A 21,344-nucleotide genomic window follows, 5' to 3' on the forward strand; every position below is an offset into this window, starting at 1 on the left:
TTTTGCGTGCGATCAACGACGATTTGAGAACATGTTGAAAGATCAAAATGAACGATTTCTCGCTCGTCGCTTTATCGTTCGCTGCGTTTAGACGTATGATTATAGTTAGAATTCGATCGTTATCCCCCAAATTTGAATGATAAATCGTTCCGTGTAAAATTATTCACACGCCCCGTGAAGTTGTCCGTAATCACAGACAATTTTATAGCCCATTTCTAGGGGGTTATTCACACGTTCTGTTTGTCCACGGATTTGTTCCGTAAAAAATTAAGACATGGCATAACGTGGAGTGTGATCACGGCATGGATTCCCCCTTAGAAATCTATGAGGTCTGTATTTTTTACAGATTACACAGATATGACATGCATGGAATTCAGACTGATGATGGTGCACTAGGGAGCGTCCTTTTGTATTTGTTTTCTCTTTGCTTTTACATCATGTCTTTTCCCCAGTTACCTCTAGAGCTGCACTTACTAGAGATAAGCGAACTGGGCAGGTGTTCGGGTTCCTTCATTGGTATTTGAATCCCACTTTCTTCCCCTTCCATGGGTAGGTCCCTCTTGGAAAACAGGAATACAGCCTAGGTCATAGGCTGCATCCCTGTTTTCCAGGTGGGACTCGGCTGTCTGCACCTTCCCCCCCGGAACAGGAGGAGAGCAGAATTCAAATGCTGATGGTTTGGGCTTGTACAAACTCAAACCTCTGCCCGATTCACTCATCTCTACACTCACTATCCTGCTGTTACACCAGGTCTTGTTTTCCAGCTACCTCCAGAGCTGCGCTCACTATTTTGCTGGGGGAGGAGATAATATTTCCCCAATAGACTGTGCTGGTGGTACAGTGTGTTGAATAGGGGGAAAACTTGCACACTTTACAGGATTTAACAACTTTTATGACAACTTTTATTGGGTCAGGCCTTAAAGACAAATTCAAAATGCCCCCCTCCCCCAAATCTGGCAATTACTTGACAAGACACCAATAATATTTATTGCATTTCATTTTTAATAATTAGATTTGATCCCACTTTACATTGTGTATTGTCACTCACAGGGCCTATAACAAACGCGCTTCACATAGTCCTTGTAGACCACCATGTCCTGACATGGCCTCATCTCTGGGATTTTAATCGGAGAAGTCGGAGAAATCCTAATATTGCAGACATTTTGAGAACAAGCATCAGATGGGCTCTTGCCTGGTTGGATCCCATGGGGCGTCTGATGCAGTAGGATACTAGATGGCAGTGTAAACTTTGAGTTTGGTGGGGTCTCCTTGGACGGATATCGGGGGGACCTGGTAGGCTTTAACCAACCATTACCAGGTTTGGTTGTATCGTGTGTGTGCAGGTGCAGACGTAGAAGTGACTGGAAGCTGAACGCCTTCTTGCAGAACGTGCACTTGTACGGTTTCTTCTTCTCATGCCTACACGTGTGCAGATACAGTTTCAGAAGTCTCTCAAACTTTTGCCCACAGCTGTGACACGTGAGCGTGAGCTGGTGGGACAGTATGTGCCGCACTAACGTGCTGTGATGCCTGAAACACTTCTTGCACTTCTTACACTTAAAGAGTCTTACAACATTAAACCTTTTAGGAAGTTCTTCTGTAGGACGTTCCTTCTTCAGGAACTTTTTGTCCTTTACAGCATCCATAACCAAGACAGGATCTGAAGGAATGACAATGGGGGGAGCTTTTTCTTCTTCTGTGACCTCATGGTAGTTAGGATATGGTTGTACGTCCTGGGTGTGGGCTGAGGAGTGGCTGTCATCTCCTTCAGGTTCCTCTGAAGGACTCTTAGGTTGGAGGTTGCCATCCCCACCATTTTCCTTGTAGTGAAGTTCGGCATGTCTAAGAAGATAAGTCATCCTGGTGTAGACCTTGTCACACTTATCACACTTGTACACCTCGCTCCCCACATGTTCTCGCTGGTGGCTCACTAGCGCGGTCTTGTAACGGAAGCGCTGGTGACACAGGGAACATTCCAGCAGTTTTGAATGAGCTTCTCTTATGTGCGATTTTAGCTTTTGGAACGATCTGAAATTCTCGCCGCATTGTGGACACGGCTTCAGTTCCCTGTGAACTTTCCGGTGTTCCTTCAAGCTTTTTTCTGTCTGGAATACTGCTTGGCACTTATGACACTTGTACTCGGTGGTTTTGTGGATTTTCTGGTGTTTCCTAAGCTGGGCGGCCTTCTTGAAGTATTTCTCACATATGGGACACTTATGAGGTTGTCCTCGGTAATGACTCTTCTGGTGCCCGATGAGATGATGCTCCTGGCTATACGCTTTCCCGCAGTCGAGACAAACAAACTGTTTCTTGCTGTTGGCCTTTGCGATGCCGCAGTAACATTTATAGACACCTTTACATGTCAGACATTTTGGCTGAAGGTCCTTTAACCTTTTCTTTTCCCCAGGAGTGGCAAGGTCAGGGATCCCTTCCATCTGGGGCTGGTTTTCTAAGAGGAGGTCACTATCTACAACACAAAGAAGGGTTTTATTAAATCCAGATGTTATCCCCAATGGTTGATCCAATGTCATAAGAGTTAAAGGGAATGTGTCACCTAAATTTTCTTTTACTGATTAGTAAGTCAGATACAAAACCTTGTTCTTTTATTTAAATCTGTTTCTATTTTCTGACTATTTTTTTTATTTTATTTTACAATTTTTCACTGTTATTGGGGCAGCCATCTTGCCTGAGCTGTTTTTAACAGCATTTAATAACCTGCTTTACAGCAAGTCTCATGGACATAGAGGACAATAGACAGAGTCTGTCCCCTTGAGATAAATGTGAGACATTACTGAGTGCGCTCTGTGACCTCTGAAGAGGTAATTTCACAGGGAGCTTCTATTGTCTTCTCTATGTACTGGTGTCACATGATGCTGCAATGCTGTACAGATCACTTTACAGCAGCCTCCTCTTATCACCACAGACACAACAGGAAGCCTTAGCTTAGATTTAGCCCCAGTGGTGAGAATAAAAACTGCAAGATGTCAGTATTATTTTATAATATAGATAGAAAAATGTAATATTAAAATAAAGATTACAAAATAGAAGAAATGTCACAAAAAATATTTAAAAATAGGTATAACATAAAAAACAATTTAAAAATACAATTTAACAACTCCTTTAAATTCATGTGAGTAAATCTGCAACAGCTAGAAAACTTTGTTATACACATAATAATAAGAAATGTTTGAATCTGTCCTCAGAAGAAGCCTTGTCGCAGTCAGATCCACCTGCGAGGATGGTGACAAAGCAGGAACAATTAAGGGTGCGTTCACACCCACCGGATCGGCAGCGGATCCAGTCCCATTCATTCCTATAGAGCACATACTCGCAGCGGGATTGACATCTCGCTGTGACTATGTGCTTTAACCCCCCGCAGCCCGCCACCGAGAGAATACATTACCTGCTCTGGCGACATGGCTGCATGTCAGGCTCCCGGCTCCGATCCCGCTCAGCCAATCAGTGCTGCCGTGCACTGATTGGCTGAGCGGGACTGGAGCTGGGAAACTGACACGTGGGCGGCGGGGGGTTGAAGCACATACTCACAGCATGTGAGTATAAGGTCTAAAGGAATGAACGGGACTGGATCCGCAGTGGATCTCGCTGCGAATCCGCGCACCCTAAAGGGGTTTTCCAGGCAAAACAGATTGACGAGCTATCCACAGGAACAGTCACTGATCGGAGGGCATGCTGGGAGTCCGCACCCTGTTGATCAGTGACTGTTCCTGTGGATCAGCTCCCTCTCTATACAGTGAATGGGTTCGGAAGTGGTTTATCTTCATACACCGTGTAGCGATGGCGACATGAGCTGCAGTAACCAGTTCCAGTCACTTACTAGATAACGCAAATAAACGGGGGGTGGACGGTGCGGGCAGGATCTCCACCAGCCTCTTCCTCCTCGATGCTTTTGGCTTTGGGCTCTCAGTTTCTAGGGAATAGAAACAGATATGGATTATATAGACATATATGAAGCCAGGACAACATCTACAATGAGGTAAGGACCCCAAAAGCCTGGGAATGGGATGATCAAGCTATACCGCATGGATAACATGCATACAGCCTATGGCTATAGTAAATATAGAAACAAGTCTTAAAGGGGTTATCCAGCCCTACAGAAACAAGGCCACTTTGTTCCAGAGACAGCACGACTCTTGTCTCCAGCTGAGGTGCAGTTTGCAATTAAGCTCCATTCACTTCAATGAAACTGAGTTACAGAACCCCACCCGAACTGGAGACAAGAGTGGTGCTGTCTCTAAAAGAAAATGGCCATGTTTCTGTAGCGCTGGATAACCCCTTTCAAGGTAGTCTCAGCACAGACATTAGTGGCATATACTGTAGCTAGGATGTGTCAGATTATCGTGAGTCCGACTGCTGTACTAAGACCTAGAACAAAGTGGCATTGGTGTTATGGACAGTTCCTAAAAAAAACTAAATATGAGTAGGAACTTGGACGTCATCCTCTGTGACAGCAACAGAGAGGGAGATTGCTGACCAATAAGAGGTTCAGATGTAATACCTGCAGGTAGCAGCTCGATGGTAGGACAAGCCCTTTTGGCCGGGGTGACGGACATTGCTCTGGAAGGATGGGCAGATGATAATCCCATTAATCGGCATGCTTCAGAGTGCTTACTTAAGGACCGATCAGGCCGATTCAGCAGATTATTGCTCCGTGTACTAAAGACAATGATCAGCCGCTGACAGGGATCATCAGTTGATCGAGTCTTTTGTTCCTGACCTAAAATCATCGGCCACCGCCACTATGTATAATAGCTCATACATAACCTCTCCACGCTCCCCGGTGTTCTCTTCGCTTCTACGGAAGTGACAGGCCGCTCAGCCAATCACTGGCCGGGATGGGATCACAGCAGCCAGTGATTGGCTGAGTAGCCTGTCACTTCAGAGACAGGCTCTGAAGTTGCACCGGAGGATGCCGGCAGAAGAGAAAAAAACACTGGGGAGTGTGGGGAGGTAATGTATGAATACAAGAGCTGCACGGACATTGCTAACAATTACAGTGGTGCCTTGGATTACGAGTATAATTCGTTCCGGGACCGTGCTTGTAATCCAAATCCACTCTTAAACCAAGGCAAATTTTTCCATAAGAAATCATAGAAATGCGGACAATTGGTTCCACACCCCAAAAATAATGACTTATTATTCTGAATAACATGTAAAACTAATGAAACAAACATTCAGAAACAGCAGAATATGTGATATTATAAGTTACTGTACAGGAATGGAGAGGATGGGAAACACAAGGGCGGACAGAGACTGCAGGGAGCATGAAGGAGCATGGGGAGAGGGGGGTTACAGCTATGAAGAGATTACCTCCACAGTCCTGTCCCCTGATGTAAGCCCCAGCCTGAAGTGGATCTGCTATGATTTGGAAGGTGAAGAAGACCTTCTGGGTCTGAGTACAGTGCTGTAGACCCCGCTATGCAGACAACACTGATCTAGCAGATAGCTGCTCGTTGACTATATTGACCGGGCCGTGTAATATGACCCTTAAAGTGTAACTGTCATTTAAAACATTTTTGCAGAAATCAATAGTACAAGCGATTTAAAAAAAAAAACTGTAATACTTTTTATTAGGCAAAAAAGACTCTTTCTGACTCTCACTCAAAAAGCTGATTTCCAGCCTCCTCCCCCCCCTTACTTCTAATCTGTTCATTCTCAGACAAAAAAAGTCTATATTACAGAGGAGCAAAGGAAAGATGTGTTTGCTGTATCCATTATAATCTATGAAGGGGGGAGGAGCCAAGGGGAATGAGTGAGCAGGAAGAGGAGACAAACAGCTCTGCAGTTAGGAGACTGACTAAGCATGTAAAACGCTAACCGCAAAGGACAATCACTTCTGTCTTCTCTATGTTTTATCTGGTTCTGGATGTTGGCTGTCCTTATGAGAGTGCTGGATGTGTCAATGCTTCACCAGGACCATTGACCATTCCAGAAAAGCTGAGTAGGGTCCACAATAGACATCATTTGGGTGACTAAATCTGTTGCCACCCAGCAATGTTACTGGAAGATTTACTTTATCAGGGGGTTCCCAATTTTTTGGTCAGTTTACGCTCTATACCTGTATGTGAGTAGACCCTCAATACTTTACGTCGCCTGATGATAGTCGGGTGCGGACTCTCCCATTCCTCAATGTGATAGAATAGCTCTGGTGTTTCAACGTCAATTCCTGAAATACAGATACAGATTGCAGGTTACAACATTCACCGTGTGACGTAGGGTCTGAAGCTTAAAAACCTCACACATATATAACCACATATAATGTAATCAGTGTCTCCGATGGGACAAGCTCTGTGATGGTCTCACATTCTACCTCAAAGATACATGGGGATCACTAACTAATAATGCTTTGCAGACTTATGAAAGTGTCACTGTCGTTATAAAAAACTTTTGACACGACTTGCAAATCAACTTGCAAGTGCCAGGACTTACTGTATATACCCCCCCTCCCCCTGTCGTACACACAATAAAAACCTGCTGTAAAGATTATTTTTTTTTTAAATGAAATTCTTAGCAAACCATTTGATCAAATAGAGTGTACCATCTCACCACCTTAAGGTGACCTCAGAGAGATAGCATCTGGCACTTGCAGGTTGCTGTAGCTTTTTTTGTCTGTATATTAGCCACAGCAGTGTGCAACCTCCTTTAGTTGGATCCTTTATTCCCAGTTTTGTAGGCTTTGATTAGCCCAAGAGAACCTCAGGTCACCTTAACGTGGTGAGATGGTACACTCTATTGGATCAATTGGTTTGCTAAGAACCTCATTTTAAAAAAAAATATTTAGAGCAACATTTCGAGGTTTATTGAGTATACGACAGGGGAGTATATACGGTAAGTACTGGCACTTGCAGGTTGCTGTTGCTATTACATGTGCCGTCAGCAAAAGGGTAAGAGCCAGGCGGGGCGCAGGGAGCTGCTATCCTCATCGTTGACATTTCAACATGTTGAAAGACAACGATCAGCCGACATCATGCATGTCGGCTGATCGTTGTCTTCTATTACACTAAGCGATTATCGGACGTAAAGTTATGAGTCCGACTCATCAAGTGACACAGAGCCTGGGAAGGGACTGCAGTGAGCATGGTCTTCTCCCAGCTTGTTCTCACAATCGGTACGGATCTGAACACTCAGACCTGGAGCGTTCAAAACTTTTGACATGTCAAAAGTTTTTTTTATAATGATGGTGACAATTTAAGCTGAATATATAACCACATTATATTCTACACTTTCTCATACACTGCTACACTCATATATCGCTTCCCAGCTGCTCACCAAGATCTCTTCTTGATGTCAGTGAAAAGAAAATAAAGAATTATAAAAAACAATAAGCTCTCCTGGCCTTGGTCTGCTTACACGGCTTGTTACAGTGTATCAATGCAGATAAGTAGGATAGGGCTAGGTTTACACCACCTCTAGACATTTCCATTGTTCTGCTGCATCCTACCAACCCCATGGTGGCAAATGATATGAGGGTCCGCACCATGTTGGCACTCTATGAGGTGTATTCTGGGTGTAGATAAAGTCCTAATCTAACATGGTTCTTGAGACTGACCCCCATACAGTATTATACAGTATTCATGGGTTTTTCCATTACCCAAGAACTGCAGACTTGAATAATTCTCCTTCATAACATCTTTGTACAGTTCTTGTTGGCCTTGGCTCAGGTCCCTCCATTCTTCCTCCGAGAAATACACGGCAACATCATCAAACGTCACCTGCATCTACAAAGAAAAGGACAGAGAAGGTGAGGCCAGTAAAGGAGCTACGACTGACAGCCCCAATAATGGCCAAACAAAGACAAAAGGAACCCAATAATGGGCGACCAAAGACAAGAGAAGGTGAGACCAGTAAGGGAGCTACGACTGACAGCCCCAATAATGGCCGAACAAAGACAAGAGGAACCCAATAATGGGCGACCAAAGACAAGAGAAGGTGAGACCAGTAAGGGAGCTATGACTGACAGCCCCAATAATGGGTGACCAAAGACAAGAGAAGGTGAGGCCAGTAAGGGAGCTACGACTGACAGCCCCAATAATGGGCGACCAAAGACAAGAGAAGGTGAGGCCAGTAAAGGAGCTACGACTGACAGCCCCAATAATGGCCGAACAAAGACAAGAGCAACCCAATAATGGGCGACCAAAGACAAGAGAAGGTGAGACCAATAAGGGAGCTATGACTGAAAGCCCCAATAATGGGCGACCAAAGACAAAAGAAGGTGAGGCCAGTAAGGGAGCTCAGACTGACAGCCCCAATAATGGGGGACCAAAGACAAGAGAAGGTGAGGCCAGTAAGGGAGCTACGACTGACAGCCCCAATAATGGGGGACCAAAGACAAGAGAAGGTGAGGCCAGTAAAGGAGCTACGACTGACAGCCCCAATAATGGCCGAACAAAGACAAGAGCAACCCAATAATGGGCGACCAAAGACAAGAGAAGGTGAGACCAGTAAGGGAGCTATGACTGACAGCCCCAATAATGGGCGACCAAAGACAAGAGAAGGTGAGACCAGTAAAGGAGCTACGACTGACAGCCCCAATAATGGGCGACCAAAGACAAGAGAAGGTGAGACCAGCGAAGGGGTAATGAGTGGCAAACCCAGTAATGGCTGACCAAAGCCAACAACAAGAGGTAAACTTTAAATATTTTTACAAATACGGTACATTAATTTGCCTCCTTCTCCTTTGCTGCTCTTTTCCTCCCAGTGTTGATAACTCATTGTCTAGTTTACTGACCACCACTCAAGCAGTGATCTGGTGTATATATAGCTGTAATGTAGATGTATAGAGATAAAGGGGAACATTTATGACATTGATCAGGAGATCGTAGGGGGTACTGGTACTGTCAAATGTGTAAAATATGTACACAGATATGTTATATATCAAGTTCTGGATATAAGATCTGGCTTTGGGTGCTCATGCTTATATCGCATAACACGTGTACTGATACATTGTATATATTACTGTTATGACGTGATAAGACTGTGCTTTGCGCCTATGGCATGAATGGTGTTTTTGTACTATATATCCAAATATATGCACATGTTTGTGATGTGGACTTTAATATGTTCTTTTATGTGTTACAGTGGTGCCTTGGATCACGAGCATAATTCGTTCCGGGACCGCGCTTGTAATCCAAATAAACTCTTAAACCAAAGCAAATTTTCCCATAAGAAATCACTGATATGCAGACAATTGGTTCCACACTCCAAAAATAATAATTTATTATTCTGAAAAACATGTAAATCAGATTAACCAAACATTCAGAAACAGCAGAATATGTGATATTATAGGTTACTGTCCCGTAATGGAGAGGATGGGAAACACAAGGGTGGACAGAGACTGCAGGGAGCATAAAGGAATGAGCAGGACAGATGTGGGTACATACATGCAGCGCTCTCTGTCCGTACTCCCACAGTACAGGGAGCTCTTAAACCAAAGCAATGCTCTTAAACCAAGTCATAATCCAACTCTTAATCCAAGTTACTCTTAAACCAAGGTACCACTGTACTTATTTGTATGTCTATTAACCCTGTATATTAACACTCCATGACATACCATGACTAAGTACCGAGAAGGTTCAAAACACGTCGGTAATTTTAAAGATACACAATAAAATTTGAATGAATTTTATGAGCTGAAGGAATCCGTTTCTTCTTTTATATTTTTACCCCGGGATCCAGGGGCTTTACCTTTGTGCTCTATACAAGGGGCAATAACCCAGAAGCATGAATATATTGGCTGGGTGCTGACCAATTACTTTGTTTTGTTCTGTATTCCAGACATTTATCTAGACTGGCATACTCATACACCAGTTTTAAATAAATCCTGCTCCTTTTCTCCGAGCCAGATTTACTAAGAGGCGTATGCGTCTTAGTACAGACGGATGGCTCTGCGCCTGGCACAGGATTTACACAACAAATCTAAACCTGCTGCCAGCAGGTGCAGATTTGTATCATGATTTATGCCTACAAGCGGAAGAACCCCGCCTGCTGCCAAGACCCAGTACATATACCCCTGGTCAGACACTCCCCCTCTCATCCCCTAGTTCCTCCTCTATGGACCTAAAGTAAAAACTTCCACAATCCTAAGGTGGGGCATAACTTTTAAACAGGAGGTCATAGGGAGATGGTCCTGGTACCATCTCTCCCGGCCAGGCCTCTGTCTCCAAACGTGGTTTTTCTATTCAGCTTCCACCACTAGTTCTGCATATCTCCCTCCCGACATTCGTCTTCCATCCAGAGATCTGCAAGACGTAACTGTTATGCGGCCAGGACTCGTTATGGAATAATGGCTCCTGGACATCTATATATTCTTTAATCCGGCTCATTGTGGCTCGGTCCCCCAGCAGGGGGCTCTGCTATAAGAGCTTGGTGTGGTCTAGACTATGAGAGGTGGGAGATTTGACACTTAGGGGCTGTAAGGGCTGTGAAAAGCTGGGCCCCCTGTGGAGAATAGGCGGAGGGCCGGATCTAATACAATTAATAAATCACAATATAAAATATATATACACTAAGGTGTACAGATGATCAAATGGGGTGCCAAATGTCAGCACCAGACATTCATATAAATGCCCATAAAACCCCCAAAATTTAGCGTTGGAATATGTGCGCTTTCACACACATGCAAACTCTATGGGGCTGGGAAGATACAACACGTCTTACCCGTATATATACATGCTCAGCTCACCAGGTTTACGGAGGCGGCTGCTGCTTAAGACACAGAGCCAGGACTTTGCCTTTCTACTTCCTAAAGAAGACTGTAACAGATGTATGTATAGGCATATGGTGTATGTATATATGGCGTATGTGTGTATATATGGGCATATACATTTGCTAACAGGGCAGACTAGATGGACCAGGTGGTCTTTTTCTGCCGACAATCTTATATGTTTATATGGAGAACGCATATACAGTCATAGGTTATGTTCACACAGTATATTTGTTATGACAAGAACGGCCGTTGACGCATTAAAACAATGTCTGTTCTTGTCATAAAATAAAGCACTGCATTGAACTCAATGGGAACAGCGGCCATTGTCCACATGCTGTATTGAATGGACATTGTTCGCTACGGCCACACACATAACTGAATTATTTGCGTCCGCTAGTGCATAAATAACGGCCAGTGTTCCCACTCTGAACACACAATGTAGGACCATCCTGACGGCCGTACATTGCACAGAGTTCTATGATTGATTGGAGTGCAGGCACACCCAAAGGTGCCCGCAATCCAAATAGAAACAAAATGATGTTACTGCGGCCAATATGGCAGTATCGTCCGCAGAAACAAGTAAAACTGCGGCTGTTTGCAGTGTCAATGGCCATTGTTTTAACTGTCTGTGAACATAGCCATATTGTGTATCTATACAAGCATGTATAAATCTTTGTCTATATATCCACTAGATATATTGCTGTGCGCCATTACATTGTAAGGCTCTGTTCACACTTGCTGTGCTGTAAACTCCACCAGATGTGTCTGGATGAGGCCTCTATGAAGTCTCGGTTCGGGTCACAATGCAGATGTGAACAGATTAGAGATAAGACTAGAGATAAGCGAACAGAGTTCGGGTTCGAGTCCATCCGAACCCGAACGTTCGGCATTTGATTAGCTGTGGCTGCTGAACTTGGATAAAGCTCTAAGGTTGTCTGGAAAACATGGATACAGCCAATGACTATATCCATGATTTCCACATAGCCTTAGGGCTTTATCCAAGTTCAGCAGCCACCGCTAATCAAATGCCGAAAGTTCGGGTTCAGATCGACTGGAGCATGCTCCAGGTTCGCTCATCTCTACCCGAGACCCATCATCGCTGTACAGTATAAACTATGGAGTAAATCTTAGGCCTCATTCACACAATGGAATTTTACACCGATTTCAGCACCAACATTTGCAGGAATTCTGACACGTCATCTTCAATGGGATTGTCATGATGCGGATCCACTATACTGAATGGGGCTGAAATGTGTCCAAAGTCACATCATTCTAAGAGACAACCACATTATATATATATAAAGGTAAAAAAAGTCCATCATCTGCACTGCGTACGGGTGTATTAACAGGGGGGGCTAGTGTGCAACAATGTAAAAACACTGCCGCCACATGTTACTACCTGGGGAACTGTATAAACTGCACGATACATGGCAAACACTGTTTATAACTGCAGCCATTTATGATTTCCGACGTAAAGAAAGCTGAAGTGACTGTTACCTGGATCGGGAGCGTTCGCGCCATCTTATTCGTGGAGGATCTGGTAGCTACCTGGTGTTACAGACTGGGTGAGTGGTCTCTCCTATATAATCATTGTCAATAGTCGGCAGCCGAGCTCAAACCGCTGCAGGTGCTGCAAATGATGTCATCAATCATCAACACCCATTGCCTGAGCTCAGGAGGGTATATAGACATAGGCTGCATTCATTTCTCCCATGTTTGCTTTGTGAAGTATGGACGTGAAATCCCTGTACTGGCGCGTTAGGGAGCATTAAAGGGGTTATCCAGTGGTACAAAAAACATGGCCACTTTCTTCCAGATACAGCACCACTATTGTCTCCAGTTTGGGTGTTGGTTTTTCAATGCTGCATTTACATGGAATGATTATCGTGCGAATTTGCACGATAACGATCAAATTCGTTCTGTGTAAACAGTCGTTCACCGATTTTTACCTATGTGCGAGATAGGCTTAAGCGATCGCAAAACGAATTTTCCGTACGATATATCGTTCCGTCTAAATGCTGATCGTTATAAAGAAAAAAATCGTTACTTCGAAATCGTTAATCATACGATTGGGCGAATTATCGTTACGTTTAAACCTAGCATAACTCCATTAAAGTGAATGGAGCTTAATTGCAAACCACACCTGAACTGGAGACAAGAGCTGTGCTGTCTCTGGAAGAAAGTGGCGACGTTTTTGTAGCTCTGGATAACCCCTTTACCACGAGCTCCGCAATCTGTCTGTAGCACAGACGATGTCCTGCGGAGTGGATCTCTGCGCATTATGATTCGGGAGCCCCGATACCATTCGAAAGTTCGTGCTAGTGTACTGACACAGCGAACGTTGGGCCCGAGCCAGAAACTGGTCAGAAAGGAACGCTGATGCAACGTGTGGACAGCTTTATTTACTTGGGCAGAATGTAGTTGCATTAAAGGGGTAGTGAGGTCTAAAGGATTTTTTCAGTAAATAACACACGTTACAAAGTTATACAACATTGTAATGTGTGTTATTTAAGTGAATGGCCCCCTTCCCCGTGTTTCCCCCCACGACCACGGACTCGGAATTGTGGTGCATTATACTTATATAGTTATGCACAGCCAAACGCGGGTGAGCAGCTGATGACGCGCTGGAGGGGGGCCAGCATGAGGGAGGGCTGGAGTGGTCCCAAGAAGATGACGTGATTGTCCTAAGATGTTGGCCGGGGTCGACAGTGACTCTGTAAGTATAATGCACCACACTTCCGAGTCTGTGGTCGGGGGGGGGGGGGGGGGGGAGGAGAGAGACATAGGGGAGGGGGCCATTCACTTAAATAACACACATTACAATGTTGTATAACTTTGTAATGTGTGTTATTTAGTGAAAAAGAAAATCCATTAGACCACACTACCCCTTTAACGGGGGGGATTTATGGCGCTGCATAGCAACCAATCACAGCTCAACGTTCATTTCTCTGGTAAAAGAAAAGCTGTGCTGTGGTTGGTTGCTATGGGAGAAGGCGTCATAATTCTCATCACACTGTTCTTGTCTCTGTCTTAGGGTATGTGAACGCTACGGAAATCATGTGGATAACTTGACGCGGATTCCGTTGCTCCCCCCAGCATTCCCACAGGCTCCATTCTATGGTCAGGCGGATTCCACTCTCGGCCCGAAGAATGAACAACTTCTTCCATTATGCACGTTTTCCGTAGTGTGCACATACCCTTACCCCGTGTGGACGATGTATCACACTGTACGTTCCACCTTGTTGCCAATAGCAACCAATCACAGCTCAGTTTTCAGAGCAACGTGAGAAATAAAAGCTGAGTTGTGATTGGTTGCTAGGGGAGCCTAGGGCCGAGAGGAAGCGTGTAGTGACGCACGCGAAACAGGCTGTCGCCCGTGCACATGTCTGGGTCTGTACCTGCAGTTATGGAAAATAAACGTTACCTGCTTTTAAGAAGACAAGAAGGGTGAGTGCCTCATCTTTATCTTACTTGGTGAAGCGTATTTCGGATGGACTTTCATGGATGAATGAGCACCACCCATTGTTTGCACAAGGTCTTTTTGGAAAGTGTTCAGAAGGTCCGATTCAACTGCAGTAGTGCCGAGACATTTTCTCTGTGTTATTTAGCTATAAAGACAATGATCAGCCCAATAGGCCAGATGTCCTCCTGCCTTGTCTCTGCATTGCCCGCTGACCGCAACTGCTGTCAACACTTCCGAACCTGTCTTTGCATTGACAGCCCATTCTGCAAATCACTGGCTGAGATGGGACAGGGCCACAATCAGTGATCAGCTGAGCGGGCTGTCTGCAGACAAGAGGACACCGGGGGGAGCGTGGAGAGGTAAGTATAGCTTCTTATTATTTTCTATATACTGATGCTGAGTACCCCTTTCTGCGTGATCATTAAGCCCTTTAAAAGGCTCTGTTAGGGTCCATTTACACAGAAAGATTTGAAGCCAAAGATTTGAAGCCAAAGCCAGAAACAGACTATAAACAGAGAACAGGCCATAAAGGAAAGCCTGAGGTTTTCCTCTTTTCAAATCCATTACTGGCTTTGGCTTCAAATCTTTGGCAGATAATCTTTCTGTGTAAATGGACCCTAATGCTACGTTTACACGGAACGATTATCGGGCGAATTTTCGCGATAACTATCGAATTCGAACAATAATCGTACATGTAAACGCAGCGAACGATCGATAAGTCGTTCATTTTGATCTTTTAACATGTTCTTAAATCGTCGTTCGCAAAAAATTCGCCGATTGTTCCATGTAAACAGTCGTTCACTGATTTTACCTATGTGTGAGATAGGCTTAAGCGATCGCAAAACGAATTTTCTGTACGATATATCATGCATCTAAACGAAATCGTTAATCATACGACCGGGCCAATAATCGCCTCGTGTAAACTTAGCATTATGCTATGTTTACACCGAACAATTATCGGGCGAATTTTTGCGATAACGATGGAATTCGAACGATAATCGTACGTGTAAACGCGGCGAACGATTGATAAATCGTTCATTTTGATCTTTTAACATGTTCTTAAATCGTGGTTCGCTAAAAATTCGTTTTGCGATCGCTTAAAGGAGAAGTCCGGCCAAAATTAATTTTTGATATGTTGTTACTTATGAAAAGTTATACAAATTTCTAATGTACATTAATTATGGGAAATGCACATATAGGGCTATTTCCCTTAATTTAGTAGATCAGGAAGTGTTAGAAATATCTCTGAAGAAGTGACGTCACGACCCAGGGTGTAATTCCTATGGAGTGTCCAGCAGGGGGCGCTCTCTATATAGAAGTCTATGGGACTTTATTGTTTCTATGGGTTTCTATGTAATGTAATGTAATGTAGTGTACAGTGCTTTATTGAATGAATACATCTATGGAATACTTTGGGGAGCAAGTGTCCTTGCTCCCCAAAGTATTGCATAAATGTATTGATTCAATACACAGTAAGCCCGCCGATCCGCCGCATTTCCGCCGCATTCCCGCCGATCCGCCACACGCTGATCCGCCGCATTCCCACCGATCCGGACCATATACATTGAACTACAGCTCCCATCATCTGCTTCTAGTATGAACAGGTGATGGGAGCTGTAGCTGGGTAATGGATATGACATGCCGCCGGGCGCAGGGGGGAGCCGCTCAGTACACAGGAGCGCTCCCCCTCCCCCCTCCTCCTTCCGTGATAACTTCCGCCTATACCAATGCTGAGTCCCTGCCTGGCCGCCGCTCTCCGCTCTCCCCCCCATACATACCGGCTCCCGATGCATCCTGGTGTCCGCGCTGATGCCGGGAGCCGGTATATGTGAGCGGAGAGCGGCGGCCAGGCAGGGACTCAGCATTGGTATAGGCGGAAGTTATCACGGGAGGAGGAGGAGGAGGAGGGGGGAGCGCTCCTGTGTACTGAGCGGCTCCCCCCTGCGCCCGCCGGCATGTCATATCCATTACCCAGCTACAGCTCCCATCACCTGTTCATACTAGAAGCAGATGATGGGAGCTGTAGTTCAATGTATATGGTCCGGATCGGTGGGAATGCGGCGGATCAGCGTGTGGCGGATCGGCGGGAATGCGGCGGAAATGCGGCGGATCGGCGGGCTTACTGTGTATTGAATCAATACATTTATGCAATACTTTGGGGAGCAAGGACACTTGCTCCCCAAAGTATTCCATAGATGTATTCATTCAATAAAGCACTGTACACTACATTACATTACATTACATTACATTACATAGAAACCCATAGAAACAATAAAGTCCCATAGACTTCTATATAGAGAGCGCCCCCTGCTGGACACTCCATAGGAATTACACCCTGGGTCGTGACGTCACTTCTTCAGAGATATTTCTAACACTTCCTGATCTACTAAATTAAGGGAAATAGCCCTATATGTGCATTTCCCATAATTAATGTACATTAGAAATTTGTATAACTTTTCATAAGTAACAACATATCAAAAATTAATTTTGGCCGGACTTCTCCTTTAAGCCTATCTCGCACATAGGTAAGATCAGTGTACGACTGTTTACACGGAACGATCTACGAATTTTTTGCGAACGATCAACGACGATTTAATAACATGTTCAAAGATCAAAATGAACGATTTTTAGCTAATTGCTTGATCGTTTGCTGCGTTTACAATTATCGCTCAATGCGATCGTTATCGCAAAAATTCGCCCGATAATCGTTCCGTGTAAACGTAGCATTAGACAGAACAATTATGGTTCAAATCTACGCCATAACAATCGCGTTTGATCCATTATCTGCCCCTATAAACACAGCTAACGATCAAGCGTCGAGCGAGAAATCGTTCATTGTGATCTCAAATCATCGCCGGTCGTTCGCTGATAATTTGCAGATCGCTAAAGATTTTTTACCGCTGGTGATTTCTACAATGTGAGGCAAAAACTAGAGAGTCGCAGGCGTGGAAACCATGATGCATCACAACATAGGGGAATAGAGGTTGTCAGCATGCTGGGAGTTGTAGTTCAGCAACATCTGGAGGACACTGCTATATGGAGTAGCACTATTCTGATATGTGTACATACACCGGCCCATTACCTGTTCCTTTTGCCCATACATAGGCCTGATATATCCATCAGAAGCGTATATATACACTGCAGTAACAGATGTCGTCAGGAATGTGCAGCTCGTATTTACATATAAACACTGCACCGCCCGCGCCATTGTCCCTGGCTGCTCTCCCATCCCTGTGTTTGTCCCACTTGTTAATCTTATGTAAAACAATCCCATTGACATTGAGATCACAAAACAAAAGAATGATACAAAAAATCATTAAAAACAAAGACTTCCAGGTCCCAAGGCAAAACATGCACCAGGGCCCCGGGGGAGGATGGAGACCCCTATAACCAAATCAGTGTCCAAAATCCTTAGGGTCCATTTTCACAGACAGATTATCTGACAGATTATCGGCCAAAGATTTGAAGCCAAAGCCAGAAACAGACTATAAACACAGATCAGGTCATAAAGGAAAGACTGAGATTTCTCCTCTTTTTAAGTCCATTCCTGGCTTTGGCTTCAAATCTTTAGCAGATAATCTGTCAGATAATCTTTCTGTGTAAATGAACCCTTATGCTAAATTTACACAGAGCGATTATCGGGCGAATTTTCGCGATAAAGATCGAATTCGAACGATAATCGTATGTGTAAACGCGGCGAACGATAGAAAAATCGTTCATTTTGATCTTTTAACATGTTCATAAATCGTCGTTCGTAGTTCTCAAAAAATTCGCCGATCGTTCCGTGTAAACAGTCGTCGCGCGATAGTCCATCCGGCCGCCCGCAGCCCCGCCCCCCGCTCATCCGCAGCCCCCTGCGCCGGCTCGATCGCCACCCCCGCCGCTCTGATCGCCGCCCCGATCGCCACCCCCGCTGACGCTCCGATCGCCACCCCCCCCCCCGCCCGCTGCCGCCGCTCCAATCTCCCCCAACGCCGCGGCCAAGAGCATACGTTACCTGCTCTGCGCAGCAGGTCTTTTGACATCCCTGGCTCCCCTCTTCAGCGCATTGATTGCCACGATCGGGCCGATAATCGCCTCGTGTAAATTTAGCATTATGGTGTGTTTACACAGAAAGATTTATCTGACAGATTTTAGAAGCCAAAGCCAGGACTGGATTTGAAAAGAGGAGAAATCTCAGTCTTTTCTTTATGACCTGTTCCCTGTTTAGTCTGTTCCTGGCTTTGGCTTCCAAAATCTGTCAGATAAATCTCTCTGTGTAAATGCACCATTTGGGCCCTTTTACACAGAGAGATTATCTGACAGATTATCTGCCAAAGATTTGAAGCCAAAACCAGGAACAGACTATAAACACAGATCAGGTCATACATGAAAGCCTGAGATTTCTACTCTTTTTAAATCCAGTCCTGGCTTCGGCTTCAAATCTTTGGCAGATAATCTTTCTGTGTAAATGGACCCTTATGCTGGGTTTACACGGAACAATTATCGTGCAAATTTGCGAATTCGAACGATAATCGTACGTGTAAACACAGCGAACGATCGAACGACGAGCGAGAAATCGTTCATTTTGATCTTTGAACATGTTCTTAAATCATCGTTCGTCGTTCGCAAAAAATTTGCCGATCGTTCCGTGTAAACAGTCGTTCACTGATTTTTCCTATGTGCGAGATAGGCTTAAGCGATCGGAAAACGATCGAAAAACGAATTTTCTGTACGATATATCGTTCCATCTAAACGCTGATCGTTATAAAAGAAAAATCGTTACTTAGAAATTGTTAATTGTACGATTGGGCGAATTATCGCTGCGTGTAAACCCAGCATTAGTCACGGTGTGACTATATTACTGCCATGCAGGATTCTAGGAGAGGTGGGTAACACTACGGTCACCACTTACGAGCCCATTCACACTACTGAATCAATGCGGAGATTCCGCTCAGGACCCCCGCCGAATCCTGCCTGCTATGTCTTTCAATGGGAGGCCTCGCGCACCTCCGCTTTATGCGCCTTTTCGCTCAAACAATTGACATGGCGTACGAGCCCTCGCAGAGACACACTGTTTGACACCGAGGCAGATGGGAGCTCTCCGCCGAGGAATTCCGCCGAATTTGCTCAGTGTGAACAGGCCCTTTGAGCGGAGAGGCGCGCGAGAGCTCCCATTAAAAGAGATAGCAGGTGGGGGTTCCGAACCGAATCTCCGTTCCGATTCCGTAGTGTGAACGGACCAGCACAGTGATGTCAACCGTTGAATACAAATTTATCATCCGTATAGCGAAGATCTGATGAGTCACTGCAGCTTTAAGGCAAAAATGGAGGGCTGGCTACAAACTTACTTGGTCCCCGCTTGCTTCAGCAGTTTCTGGCACGTCCCCCTCGGCCAATCAGTGCGCTGCCCCGTCACAGCGCACTGATTGGCTAAGCGGGACCGATTGGCTGAGCGGGGCTGCCGCCCGAAGCAAGCCGGAGCGGGGACCTGGTGAAGTATAGGCTCCGGCGACTGAGGGGTTAACGGGGCAGGCTGCAGACAAACTCGCAGCGGGATGTCCATCCTGCTGCGAGTTTGTCTGCCCACAGGGGATAGAGGGCAGGGACCCGCAAATTCGCTGTGGATCCGCCAAGTGAGTTTGTAGCCTAAGGGTGAGTTCACACAACGGAATTCTCGCGGATAATGTCCGTGGAATACCGCTGTCTGGCCGCGCGCCTTTCCGCCGGCTCCATAGACACCATTCTATGGGTCGGGGTATTCCGCTATCCGTCGAAAGAAGCGACATGTCACTTCTTTCGGCGGATAGCGAAATACGCCAGCCCATAGAATGGTGTCTATGGAGCCGGCGGAAAGGTGCACGGCCGTGCGTGCGGACAGCCGACGGAATTCCGCGGAGTTTATCCACGAGAATTCCGTAGTGGTTATAATCTGTAATATTATATTGGTTGTCATTTGGGTTAATGGTACATTATGATGGTGCATTTACACGGAACAATTATCGTTTGAATTTTCGCAATAACGATTGCGATGGAGCGATAATCAGCTCGTGTAAACGCAGCGAACGATCAAGCAACGAGCGAGAAATCGTTCATTTTGATCTTTCAGCATGTTCTCCAATCGTTGTTGGTCGTTCGCTAAAAATTCGCAGGTCGCTTTGTGTACGCAGTCTTTTACCGATTCACCCTATGTGTGAGATGGGCTTAAGCGATCTTAAAACGATCGCAATAACGATTTTTCCAAACTATATATCTTCTGCCTAATGGTCCGTTTACACGGAGCGATAATACGCCCAATTGAACGATTAACGATTTCGAAATAACGATGTGTTTTTTATAACGATCAGCATTTAGACGTAATGATATACCTTTATGAACAATTCTTATTTCGATTGATCTCACTCATTGGGTGAATCGGTAAAAGACTGTTTACACAAAGCGATCTGCAAATTTTTAGTCAACGACCAACGACGATTTGAGAAAAGATCAAAATGAACGATTTATCGCTCGTCGTTCGCTGTGTTTACACATACCGATTATCACTCAAATGCGATCGTTATCGCAAAAATTTGAACGATAATCGTTCCATGTAAACGCTGATCATTATTAAAGACACATTGTTACTTCGAAATCGTTAATCGTTCGATTGGGCGAATTATTGCTCCGTGTAAACGCAGCATGATTAAAGCACAATTAAATGGCGGTGCTAATAAGCATTGTCGTCATTGGTTATGGAATAAAAAAGGGTTTCTCTTCTAAACCAATCAGATTGCAGTGTTCATTCTCACGTCATCAGGAAACAAATGAAAGCTGTAATGTGATTGGCTGCTGAGGTCCGCATCCCGGCTCCCGCTGGCTAATCAGTCATTACCTGAGTGTGGGTGGAGCGGAGCTGACAGCTCTGACCTCGACTCCTCTTGTCTTCTCGTCCGGCTCTAATTACACATCCCGACTCTCCCCCTCCCTGTCAATCACGGCGCTATCTGCGACCTGATTGGTCAGCAGCCTTATCTCGGACTCGTCGCTATAATCCCGGTTACGCGTCCTATCACTCCGAGGCGTGAGCGCTAATTGGGCCTCGATGTTGTCACCATCTGTTCTGTCAGGCCGTTACGTTGTTCGCTATTGGATAACGTGCATGGCACTCATCCGTCACGTGGTAAGCTAGCTACATTTCTA

The 21,344-nt window shown here is 45.1% G+C and overlaps 1 protein-coding gene across 1 annotated transcript; it reads right to left on the reverse strand.

The window, feature by feature from the left end:
• Positions 1-984: 984 nt before the first annotated feature.
• On the reverse strand, positions 985-21,316 carry LOC138784885 (zinc finger protein 723-like). Its single transcript, XM_069960580.1, has 5 exons — positions 21,037-21,316; positions 7,610-7,736; positions 6,077-6,184; positions 3,836-3,928; positions 985-2,467 (listed from the first exon to the last, which is right to left on the reverse strand). Exons 2-5 carry the CDS (start codon positions 7,734-7,736, stop codon positions 1,041-1,043), a joined length of 1,755 nt encoding a protein of 584 aa, XP_069816681.1. The 5' UTR covers positions 21,037-21,316; the 3' UTR covers positions 985-1,040.
• Positions 21,317-21,344: the final 28 nt, after the last annotated feature.

This window comes from Dendropsophus ebraccatus, chromosome 2 (genome assembly GCF_027789765.1).
Source record: "Dendropsophus ebraccatus isolate aDenEbr1 chromosome 2, aDenEbr1.pat, whole genome shotgun sequence".
NCBI lineage: Eukaryota > Metazoa > Chordata > Amphibia > Anura > Hylidae > Dendropsophus > Dendropsophus ebraccatus.

What these genes read in the sequence shown, in the direction of transcription:
- LOC138784885 (XM_069960580.1), bottom strand. Translation starts at nt 7,736, where the DNA reads ATGCAGGTGACGTTTGATGATGTTGCCGTGTATTTCTCGGAGGAAGAA. An exon ending in TTCAAGTCTGCAGTTCTTGG is followed by an intron (nt 6,185 to 7,609) that starts GTAATGGAAAAA and finishes TCTGTATTTCAG; the next exon opens with GAATTGACGTTGAAACACCA. An exon ending in CCGTTTATTTGCGTTATCTA is followed by an intron (nt 2,468 to 3,835) that starts GTAAGTGACTGG and finishes TTTGTGTTGTAG; the next exon opens with ATAGTGACCTCCTCTTAGAA.